Source organism: Hemiscyllium ocellatum, chromosome 2 (assembly GCF_020745735.1).
Source record: "Hemiscyllium ocellatum isolate sHemOce1 chromosome 2, sHemOce1.pat.X.cur, whole genome shotgun sequence".
Lineage (NCBI taxonomy): Eukaryota > Metazoa > Chordata > Chondrichthyes > Orectolobiformes > Hemiscylliidae > Hemiscyllium > Hemiscyllium ocellatum.
In genome coordinates this window covers 1051356-1064014 of record NC_083402.1, presented here as the reverse complement: position 1 = coordinate 1064014, position 12659 = coordinate 1051356, and the positions used below count along the sequence as shown (strand labels likewise).

Below are 12659 nucleotides of genomic sequence, written 5' to 3'. Positions count from 1 at the left end.
GACAGACTTGATGAAGTGAATGGCTCTTTCCACACTGTAGGGATTTTATGATTCTATTCAAAATATATATCCTGCATTACATTTCTATTGCTTACTGTGTGTTTTTATAACTATTTTCGGAGGTGTGTTGATTTTTTGAGGAATATTTATGTATCAAAGTGACACTTGGTCAGGGGTTACTGTGGGTATGTTTACTTCTAGATAATCAAGCAGCATATTCCTGGTCCCATAGATATCGATTAATAAAAGTTTTGCTGTACTGTATGATCAATCATACACGATCCAGGGAGAGTTAGCCAATTGGAGTTAGCCAAAAACTAATGCAGCAGGGGGATGGGCACCTGTAGTTCCAATGTAAAGGAGGTTGAATCTAGTGAGGTCAGGAATAGGTTTACAAGGTCACGAGAGGGTACCGGTAATCAGGATGTTGGTTTGAAACGCGTGTACTTCAATGCCAATAGCATTCGGAATAAGGTGAGTGAACTTGTAGCATTGGTTGGTACCTGGGATTTCGATGTTGTGGTCATTTCAGAGACATGGATAGACGGAGGGACAGGGATGGTTGTTGCAGAATCCATGATTTAGATGTTTCAGTAAGAACAAAGATGATGATAAAGGAGAGGGGAAAGGAGGTGTGACATTATTAATCAAGATGAGTATTACAGCCGCGTTTGGGGACTCATCCACTGAGGTAGTTTGGGCTGAGGTTAGAAACAAGAAAGGAGAGGTCACCCTGTTGGGAGTTTTCTATAGGCCTCTTATAGACCTCCAAATTGTTCCAGGGATGTAGAGGAAAGGATAGCAAAGATGATTCTCGATAGGAGCGAGAATGACAGGGTAGTTGTTATGGGGGACTTTAACTTCCCCAATATTGACTGGGAATACTATTGTTCAAGTAGTTTAGATGGGTCAGTTTTTGTTCAGTGTGCGCAAGAGGGTTTTCTGACACAGTATGTAGACAGGCCAACAAGGGGGCGGTGCTATACTGGATTTGGTACTGGGGAATGAACCCGGCCAGGTGTTAGATTTGGAACTAGGTGAGCACTTAAACGATAGTGACCACAATTTGGTTACGTTTACAATAGGAGTGGGTAGGGATAGATATCTACTGCAGGGAAAGGGGTATACCTGGGGGAAGGCAATTATGATGAGATTAGGCAAGATTTGGGATGTATCGGATGGGGAAGGAAACTGCAGAGGATGGACACTTGAAACGTGGAGCTTATTTTAGGAACAGCTACTGCGGGTCCTTGATAAGTATATGCCTATGAAGCAGGGAGGTAGTTATCGACAGAGGGAGCCATGGTTTACTGAAGAAGTTGAAGCTCTTGTCAAGTGGAAGGCGGCAGCTAATGTGAAGATGAGGTGTGAAGGCTCAGTTAGGGGGATTGGGAGCTATAAGTCAGCTAGAAAATATCTGAAGAGAGAGCTAAGAGGAGCCAGAGGGGACATGAGAAGTTGTTGGCGGATAGGATTAAGGAAAACCCTAAAGCCTTCTATAGGTATATCAGGAATTTTAAAAAATGGTAGCGTAAGATTAGGGCCAACGAAAAATAGTAGTGGGAAGTTGTGTGTGAAATCTGAGGCCATGAGGAAGCACTTAATGAATACTTTTTGTCAGTACTCACATTGGAAAAGGGCAATGTTAGTGAGAATACGGAGATACAGGCTACTCGATTAGATGGGATAGATGTTCACCTGTTTTGACGCCACTGCTGTTTGCCATTTTTACAAATGATCTGGAGGTGGGTGTGGAGGATGGGTTAGTAAATTTGTGGATGACACTAAGGTAGGCAGAGTTGTGGATAGGGCTGAAGGATGTTGTGGGTTACAGAGGGACATAGATAAGATGCAGAGCTGGGCTAAGAGGCGGTAAATGGAGTTTAATGCAGAAAAGCGTGAGGTGATTCACTTTGAAAGTAATAACAGGAATGCAGAGTACTGGGCCTAATGGTAAAAGTCTTGGCAGTGTAGATGAACAGAGACACCTGTGTCCAGGTGCATAAACCCCTGAAAGCTTCCACCCAGGTTGACAGGGTTGTTACAATGGCATATGGTGTGTTGGTGTTCATTGGTAGGGGGATTGAGTTTCGGAGCCACGCCAATTGCATACAGTTCTGGTTACAGCATTATAGGAAGGATGTGGAAGATTTGGAAAGGGTTCCGAGGTGATTTACTAGGATGTTACCTTGTATGGAAGGAAGGTGTTATGAGGAAAGACTGAGGGATCTGAGGCTGTTTTCGTTGGAGAGAAGGTGGTTGACAGGTGACTTAATTGAGAGATGTAAGATAATCAGAGGGTTAGATAGGGTGGATAGTGAGAGCCTTTTTCCTCAGATGGAGAAGGCTAACACAAGCAGACATAGCTTTAAATTGGGGGGTGTTAGATTTAGGACTATCAGGGATAGTTTCTTTACTCAGTAGTAGGGGCATGCACCAGGCTGCCTGCAACAATTGTAGCCTCACCGACATTAAGGCATTTAAATGGGCAGTGGACATACATATGGATAATAATGGAACGGTGTAGGTTAGATAGATATCAGATTAATTTCACAGGTCGGTGCAACATTGAGGGCCGAAGGGGCCTGTACTGCGCAGTAACATTCAACGTTCTATGTTTAAATTGGCTTGATGGCAAGAAACAGAAGGTGTTTTTCAAAGGGTTGTTCTTCAGAGTAGAGGTCTGTGACCAGCAGTGTGTCACAAGAATCAGTGGTGGGTCCACTGTCATTTGTCATTCATATACACGACTTGGATGAGAATATCGGAGGCATGGCTAGTAAATTTGGGAATGACACCAAAACTGGTGGCATAGTTGACAGCGAAGGATGTTATCTAAGACTATAACAGTTTCTTGGTTAATCTGGGACAGTGGGCCGAGGAATGGCAGATGCAAGTTTAATTCAGATAAATACAAGGTACTAGGCAAACTAGCATAGGACTTGTAACAGTTAACCTTGAACAGAGACATCTATGGGTGTGCATGCACAGTTCCCGGAAAGTAATATCACAGGTAGACAGGATGAAGGGTTTGGCTTGCCCTCATCAGTCAGGGCACTGAGTACATAATTTGGGACGTCATGATACAGTGTGCAAGAATCATAGAATCCCTACTGTTCAGATAGAGCCATTCGGCCCATTGAGTCCACATAGACTCTCTGAAGAGCATCCCATCCAATCCAATTCCCATAATTCCCACGGTTAATCCACCTACCTGCAAATCTCTGGACACTACAGACAGCTCAGCTTGGCCAATCCACAAAACCTGCACATTTTTGGACCTTGGAAGGAAACTGAAGCACCCGGAGGAAACCCAAGCAGACACAAGGAGAACATGCAAAATGCACACAGACAATCGCCCAAGGTGGAATTGAACCTAGAATCCCTGGCGTTATAAGGCAGCAGTGCGAACTACTGAGCCACCGCACTGACCCAAAGACATTGGTGAGGCCACATTTGCAGTCATGCACACAATTCTGGTCACCCTGCCAGGAAGGATGACATAAAACTGGAAAGGGTGCAAAAAAGATTTACAAGGATGTTACAGACAGTAGGAAATTTGAGTTTTAGAGAGAGGCTGGGTAGACTGAGACTCTTTTCTTGGAAAGGAGGCAACTGAGATTGACTTTATACAAGTTTCTAAATCATTGGGGGCATAGATAAGGTGAATAGCCAGGGTAGGGGAGTCCAAAACTAGAGGTTTAAGGTGAGAGGAGAAAGATTTAAAAGGGACCTGAGGGGCAATGTTTTCCACAGGGGGTAGGGAATATATGGAATTAGCCATCGGAGGAAGTAGTGGAGACAGGTACAATTACAACATTTAAGAGACATTTGGATAGATACATGAATAGGAAAGGTTGAGGAGGATATGGGCCAAATGCAGGCAAATGGGACTAGTTCAGACATGGGTGTGGTGAACCGAAGAGCTTGTTTCTACACTGTATACCTCTCTGTCTCTAACCGTGTGTAAGTATATGTAGCTTTCAGCACACGCAAAATGAAATACTTTTGGAGCCTAACTGATAAACCTAAATTGCTCCAGTGTAGAGTCTAGATTATTTAGAAAATGCTGTCCAATACTATAATCATACAAATTGCTGAATGCTGCATTCTGGGTTTTGTAAGCACAGGTGTGCATGCTGCTTGCTGCAGACAGTCAAAACGATGCACTGTTTGCTATAAAAATTGCCATTCCCCATAGGACCCTCACTTTCAATGTAGATAAAAAAGTAAGGGAATCCTTTTGCTCTGAGCAGATGTCCACATTCTCATGGAGTCACTGAACGATCAGAAATAGGGATGTCAGCTGATTTATGACTCCTTTCCCTCATCCAGGATACTGATGGAAAGCATGCTATTACTGTATCCCAAGTAAGAACAGTGACCACAGAACAGATCAAGCCTCGAACTACTTTTGATATTTTTGTGCAGGTCTGATATCTTTACTTAATAAAATACTCCTCCTTGCTCAAATGTTTATTTGTTTAAGCAAAAGTAAAGTTCATGACTTCTGTGAACAGCAAGCAGTGACAGGAAGGGAAATTCTGCATGATTACAAATCTTCTCTCAAATGCAAATTAAGATCTAAAGCTGGTAGATGATTTGCGCCAGACCTCAGACAAATTGGTTGCTCAGTTGCAATTACCTGTAGGATTGTAGTGTCAGTGAGGAGCTGTATCTCCAACAGTTCTGCCAAGTTAGAGACGATGTCACACACTCTGTTGTATAACATGACGATGACTCTTTGTTTATGGCTGGAGTATTTTGCTCGCTTGGCTTTTGAACTGCCACCCCCTGGAAGGAAAAGAAAATTATCCGTTGACCATCAGCACTGCATTTAACAGATGTTGGTTGACAGCAAACCAAGCCACAGTAACAAAGTTGAGTGTCATCATTAATCAGAGGATATTTATATGGATTGTCAGCATCATCCATTTATTTAGAGTCATAGAGATATACAGCATGGAAACAGACCCTTTGGTCCAACTTGTCCATATGAACAGATATCCCAATCTAATCTCGCATCATTTGCCAGTACTTGGCCTATATCCCGCTAAACCCTTCCTTTTCATATATCCATTCAGATGCCTTTCAAATGTTGCAATTGTACCAGCTTTAAAGTCTGGTTGAAGATTTGTAGCTCGGGTGTCCGTTGTTGTGGTTCTGTTCGCCGAGCTGGAAGTTTTTGCTGCAAACGTTTCATTCCCTGGCTAGGGAACATCATCAGTGCTATTGGAGCCTCCTGTGAAGCGCTGCTTTGATGTTTCTTCCGGTATTTATAGTGGTTTGTTCTTGCCGCTTCCGGGTGTCAGTTTCAGCTGTAGTAGTTTGTACGTGGGGTCCAGGTCGATGTGTCTGTTGATGGATGTTCTTGCCGTTTCCGGGTGTCAGTTTCAGCTGTAGTGGTTTGTATATGGGGTCCAGGTCTATGTGTCTGTTAATGGAGTTTGTGGATGAATGCCATGCCTCTAGGAATTCCCTGGCTGTTCTCTGTCTGGCTTGTCCTATGATGGTAGTGTTTTCCCAGTCAAATTCGTGTTCCTGGTTGTCTGAGTGTATGGCTACTAGGGATAGCTGGTCGTGTCGTTTTGTGGCTAAGCTGATGTTCATGGATGCGGATTGTTAGCTGTCTTCCTGTTTGTCCTATACATAGTGTTTTGTGCAGTCCTTGCATGGTATTTTGTAAACTATGTTAGCTTGGCTCGTGCTGGCTATTGGGTCCTTTGTTCTAGTGAGTTGTTGTCTGAGTGTGGAAGTTGGCTTGTGTGCTGTTATGAGTCCCAAGGGTCGCAGTAGTCTGGCTGTCAGTTCTGAGACGCTCCTGACGTATGGTAGTGTGGCTAGTCCTTTTGGTTGTGGCATGTCCTCGTTCCGTGGTCTATCTCTTAGGCATCTGGTGATAAAGTTGCGTGGGTATCCGTTTTTGGCGAATACCTTGTATAGGTGTTCCTCTTCCTCTTTTCGCAGTTCTGGTGTACTGCAGTGTGTTGTGGCTCTTTTGAATAGTGTCCTGATGCAGCTGTGTGTGTGTGTGTTGGGGTGGTTACTTTCATAGTTTAGGACTTGGTCTGTGTGTGTTGTTTTCCTGTGTACCCTTGTGGTGAATTCTCCGTTCGGTGTTCTCTCTACTAACACGTCTAGGAATGGGAGTTGGCTATCCTTTTCCTCTTCTCTCGTGAATCGTATTCCTGTGAGTGTGGCGTTGATGATTCGGTGTGTTTTTTTTTTCACGATTCACGAGAGAAGAGGAAAAGGATAGCCAACTCCCATTCACCACAAGGGTACACAGGAAACCAACACACACAGACCAAGTCCTAAACTATGAAAGTAACCACCCCAACACACACAAACGAAGCTGCATCAGGACACTATTCAAAAGAGCCACAACACACTGCAGTACACCAGAACTGCGAAAAGAGGAAGAGGAACACCTATACAAGGTATTCGCCAAAAACGGATACCCACGCAACTTTATCACCAGATCCTAAGAGATAGACCGAGGAACGAGGACATGCCACAACCAAAAGGACTAGCCACACTACCAAACGTCAGAAGCGTCTCAGAACTGACAGCCAGACTACTGCGACCCTTAGGACTCATAACAGCACACAAGCCAACTTCCACACTCAGACAACAACTCACTAGAACAAAGGACCCAATAGCCAGCACGAGCCAAACTAACGTAGTTTACAAAATACCATGCAAGGACTGCACAAAACACTATATAGGACAAACAGGAAGACAGCTAACAATCCGCATCCATGAACATCAGCTAGCCACAAAACGACACGACCAGCTATCCCTAGTAGCCATACACTCCGACAACCAGGAACATGAATTTGACTGGGAAAACACTACCATCATAGGACAAGCCAGACAGAGAACAGCCAGGGAATTCCTAGAGGCATGGCATTCATCCACAAACTCCATTAACAGACACATGGACCTGGACCCTTTATACAAACCACTACAGCTGAAACTGACACCCGGAAACAGCAAGAACAAACCACTATAAATACCGGAAGAAACATCAAAGCAGCGCTTCACAGGAGGCTCCAATAGCACTGATGATGTTCCCTAGCCAGGGAACGAAACGTTTGCAGCAAAAACTTCCAGCTCGGCGAACAGAACCACAACAATTGTACCAGCCTTCACCACCTCCTGTGGCAGCTCATTCCACACATGCGCCACCCTCGTGTGAAAAAGTTGCCCCTTAAATCCCTTTTAAATCTTTCCCCCTCACCTTAAACTTATGCCCTCCAGTTCTGGACTGCCCCACCACAGGGAAAAATACTTTATCTATTTATCCTATCCATTGGGGTGGCACGGTGGCTCAGTGGTTAGCACTGGTGCCTCACAGTGCCAGGGACCAGGATTCAATTCTGGCCTTAGATGACTATCTGTGTGGAGTCTGCATGGGTTTCCTCCGGGTGCTCCGGTCTCCTCCCACAGTTCAAAGATGTGCAGGTTAGGTGAATTGGCTAAGTTAAAATGCTCATACAGTCAGGTGTAAATGTAGGAAAATTATTGTGGTTCTGTTCGCCGAGCTATACAGATCGTTAGCTGTCTTTGGACAGTTGGTAATCATGAACACCAACTAGCCACGAAACGACACGACCAACTATCCTTAGTAGCCACACATGCGGATGACAAGCAACATGAGTACGACTGGGACAACACTACTATTATAGGACAAGCCAAACAGAGAACAGCCAGGGAATTCCTAGAGGCATGGCACTCATCCACAGATGCTATCAACAAACACGTCGACCTGGACCCAATATACCGGCCACTGCAGCGGACAGCTGGAACTGACAACCGGAAGTGGCAGAGACAAACCACTATAAATGCCGGAGGAAACATCACAGAAGCGCTTCACAGGAGGCTCCCAAGCACTGAGGATGTCACCTAGACAGGGGACAAAACATCAGCAACACAAATTCCCAGCTAAGCGAACAGAATCACAACAACAAGCACCCGAGCTACAAATCTTCTCACAAACCTTGTAGAAAAATTAGTCTGGTTGGGTTTCTCCTGAGTTGGTGTGGACTTGCTGGGCCGAAGGGTCTGTTTCCATACCATAGGGAATCTAATCATGCCCCTCATGATTTTACAAATCTCTATAAGGTCACCCCTTACCCTCCAGGAAAAACAGCTCCAACCTATTTAGCTTCTTCCATAGCTCAAACCCTCCAACCCTAGCAACATCCTTGTAAATCTTTTCTGAACCCTTTCAAGTTTCACAACATCCATCCAAAAGTGGCTAGCACTGTTGCCTCACAGCGCCAGAGACCCGGGTTCAATTCCCGCCTCAGGCGACTGACTGACTGTGTGGAGTTTGCACGTTCTCCCCATGTCTGCATGGGTTTCCTCCGGGTGCTCCGGTTTCCTCCCACAGTCCAAAGATGTGCGGGTCAGGTGAATTGGCCATGTTAAATTGCCCATAGTGTTAGGCAAGGGGTAAATGTAGGGGTATGGGTGGGTTGCGCTTCGGCGGGTCGGTGTGGACTTGTTGGGCCGAAGGGCCTGTTTCCACACTGTAATCTAACCTAATCTAATCAATGTCCTGTACAGCCGCAAGATGACCTCTGACTATACTCAACGCTCTGACTAATAAAGGAAAGCATACCAAATGCCTTCTTCACTATCCTAACTACCTGAGACTCTACTTTCAAAGAGCTATGAACCTGCGCTCCAAGGTCTATTTGTTCAGCAACACTCCCTAGGACCTTACCATTAAGTGTATAAATCCTGCTAAGGTTTGCTTTCCCAAAATGCAGCACCTCACACTCATCTAAATTAAACTTCATCTGCCACTCCTTCAGCCCACTGGCCCATCTACTGCAAACTTACTAACTATACCTCTTTTGTTCACCTCCAAATCGTTTATACAAATGACAAAAAGCAGTGGACCCAGCACCGATCCTTGTGGCACTCCACTGGTCACAGGCCTCCAGTCCAAAAAGCAACCATCCACCACCAACCTCTGTCTTCTACCTTTGAGCCAGTTCTGTAACCAAATGGTTTGTTTTCCCTGTATTCCATGTGATCTATCCTTGCTCACCAGTCTCCCATGGAGAACCTTGTCAAACGCCTTACTGAAGTCCATATAGATCAAATCCATCCCTCTGCCCTCATCAATCTTCTCCATTGGCTTTTTTTTGAAGAAACAATCAAGTCTGTGAGACATGATTTTCCATGAACAAAGCCATGCTGACTATCCCTAATCAATCCTTGCCTTTCTAAAAACATGTAAATTCTGTCCTTCAGGATTTCCTCCAACAACTTGCCCACTACCAAGGTCAGGTTCACCAATCTGTAGTTCCCTGGCTTTTCCTTACCACCCTTTTTAAACAATGGCACCACATTAGCCAACCTCCAGTCTTCCGGCACCTCACCTATGACTATCAATGATACAAATATCTCAGCAGGCGCAGCAATCACTTCCTTAGCTTCTCAGAGTTCTAGGATACAGTTCAGGTTCTAGGGATTTATCCACTTTTATGCGTTTCAAGACATCTAGCACCCCCTCCTCAGTAATAGACATTTTTCAATATGTCACCACATTCTATATCTTCTTTGCATAGTAAACACTGATGCAAAATATTCATTAGTGTCTCCCCAATCTGCTGCTCCACACATAGGTGTCCTGCTGAGTTTTGAGGGCATTATTCTATCCCTAATTACCCTCTTATCCTTAAATGTATTTGTAAAATGCCTTTGGAATCTCCTTAACCAAAATTTGTCAAAGCTAATTGAAAAGATAACATGTTAGTATATGAATGTATGGCAAGCCCCACAGATCAATACTGGTAGCTGCGAAGTCCCTTTGCCGCATCAATCACACAGTAAACAACAGATTCACTTCAGTCCTTTTAACAGAGGTAAAATAAACTCAGACCAAGCAGCAAAAGTCAAAGTATTTCCAGGTTAAATAAATGTAAAAGGACTTCAAAAACTCAAGTAAAAAATGAGGTCTGCAGATGCTGGAGATCACAGCTGCAAATGTGTTGCTGGTCAAAGCACAGCAGGTTAGGCAGCATCTCAGGAATAGAGAATTCGACGTTTCGAGCATAAGCCCTTCATCAGGAATAAGAGAGAGAGAGCCAAGCCGGCTGAGATAAAAGGTAGGGAGGAGGGACTAGGGGGAGGGGCGATGGAGGTGGCTACATCGATGACTGTATCGGCGCTGCCTCGTGCTCCCACGAGGAGGTTGAACAGTTCATCAACTTTACTAACACCTTCCATCCCGACCTGAAATTCACCTGGACTGTCTCAGACTCCTCCCTCCCCTTCCTAGACCTTTCCATTTCTATCTCGGGCGACCGACTCAACACAGACATCTATTATAAACCGACTGACTCCCACAGCTACCTGGACTACACCTCCTCCCACCCTGCCCCCTGTAAAAACGCCATCCCATATTCCCAATTCCTTCGTCTCCGCCGCATCTGCTCCCAGGAGGACCAATTCCAACACCGCACAACCCAGATGGCCTCCTTCTTCAAGGACCGCAGATTCCCCCCAGACGTGATCGACGATGCCCTCCACCGCATCTCCTCCACTTCCCGCTCCTCCGCCCTTGAGCCCCGCTCCTCCAACCGCCACCAAGACAGAACCCCACTGGTTCTCACCTACCACCCCACCAACCTGCGCATACAACGTATTATCCGCCGCCATTTCCGCCACCTCCAAACGGACCCCACCACCAAGGATATATTTCCCTCCCCTCCCCTATCAGCGTTCCGCAAGGACCACTCCCTTCGTGACTCCCTTGTCAGATCCACACCCCCCACCAACCCAACCTCCACCCCCGGCACCTTCCCCTGCAACCGCAGGAAATGTAAAACTTGCGCCCACACCTCCACACTCACTTCCCTCCAAGGCCCCAAGGGATCCTTCCATATCCGCCACAAGTTCACCTGTACCTCCACACACATCATCTATTGCATCCGCTGCACCCGATGTGGCCTCCTCTATATTGGTGAGACAGGCCGCTTACTTGCGGAACGCTTCAGAGAACACCTCTGGGCCGCCCGAACCAACCAACCCAATCACCCCGTGGCTCAACACTTTAACTCCCCCTCCCACTCCACCGAGGACATGCAGGTCCTTGGACTCCTCCACCGGCAGAACACAACTACACGACGGCTGGAGGAGGAGCGCCTCATCTTCCGCCTGGGAACCCTCCAACCACAAGGTATGAATTCAGATTTCTCCAGCTTCCTCATTTCCCCTCCCCCCACCTTGTCTCAGTCGGTTCCCTCAACTCAGCACCGCCCTCCTAACCTGCAATCCTCTTCCTGACCTCTCCGCCCCCACCCCACTCCGGCCTATCACCCTCACCTTGACCTCCTTCCACCTATCCCACCTCCATCGCCCCTCCCCCTAGTCCCTCCTCCCTACCTTTTATCTCAGCCGGCTTGGCTCTCTCTCTCTTATTCCTGATGAAGGGCTTATGCTCGAAACGTCGAATTCTCTATTCCTGAGATGCTGCCTAACCTGCTGTGCTTTGACCAGCAACACATTTGCAGCTTCAAAAACTCAAGTCATGGTACAAAACCAATAGGATAGACATAATGTGATATTTGTTGAGAACAGAGAGGGGTAGTAAATCTTTGGAATTCTCTAGAATATACTTAAAGTCGAGGAAATACGTTTTTGATCATCAGTAGTGCAAATGGTAAAGGGAGCTGAAGTGTTCAAATCAACCATTATTGTATTAAATGCCAGTGCAGACTCAGTGGGCTGAATGGCCTATTCTGTTCTTAGGTTCCTAAAATGGGTTGTTATGGACTAGGCCAGACCACTCAAAACATTCTTAAACAGACAGCCCAGACCATAACATTGCAATGAAAGTGACCCGAGTAAGTTAGCTAGATTGACTACCAGCTCTTAAAACAGGCAAATATTTATTCACAAAATTACACAATGAAACACAAAGAACAAAATAAAGAACCCCTACAGAATTCAGTCTATCCAAACTAGACTTAATTATGCTGTTCTGAATATACACAACAACAGTCTCAATGAGCAAACCCCATAAACAAAATAAAAATGAAACAAAGGCTTACAGGTCGAAGCTAGAAGAGTGGAAGGAGAGAGTGTCTAGCAGCCTGTTTCCATACAACCCACTGCTGAAGTGACTAACAACCAAAACTTCAGTTTCTAGGACTGACCACTCCCCTGTTATTATACAGGTCACTTCTAAAACATAAGCTTTGACCTAAAGTTACATGTGTACATATAAACAAAACAGCCTTTCATCTCTGTACCAAACCAGTCAATTCAGAACCTGAGTTGTTTACAATCCCTCTGAACAAAAACCAAGGATCCAGTATCTTTGAAAAAAGGAACAGCTTTTAGAAAAAAAGACCAACTTTGTGACAGGGCACAAAAATAGGAATGCAAGTGATAAAGGAAGATCACATACAAAAATGTGCCAATAAAAATATAGACCATAAGAACTAGGAGCAGGAGTAGGCCATCTGGCCCTTCGAGCCTGCTCTGCCACTCAAGAAGATCATGGCTAATCTTTTCGTGGTCTCAGCACCACTTATCCATGTTTTCATCATATCCCTTAATTCCTTTATTTTTCAAAAATGTATCTACCTTAGCTTTAAAAACAATTACTGAAGTAGCTTCAACTACCTCCCTGG

General features: G+C 45.3%; 1 protein-coding gene across 3 annotated transcripts in view; it reads right to left on the bottom strand.

The window, feature by feature from the left end:
* The window catches only part of nipbla (NIPBL cohesin loading factor a), a 529062-nt gene that overhangs the window by 244170 nt on the left and 272233 nt on the right, over nucleotides 1-12659 (bottom strand). For all 3 annotated transcript variants that reach the window (XM_060834051.1, XM_060834059.1, XM_060834067.1), the window contains one exon: nucleotides 4646-4794. In XM_060834051.1, coding sequence (XP_060690034.1) covers nucleotides 4646-4794 — 149 coding nt within the window. The remainder of the gene's footprint in view (nucleotides 1-4645; nucleotides 4795-12659) is intronic.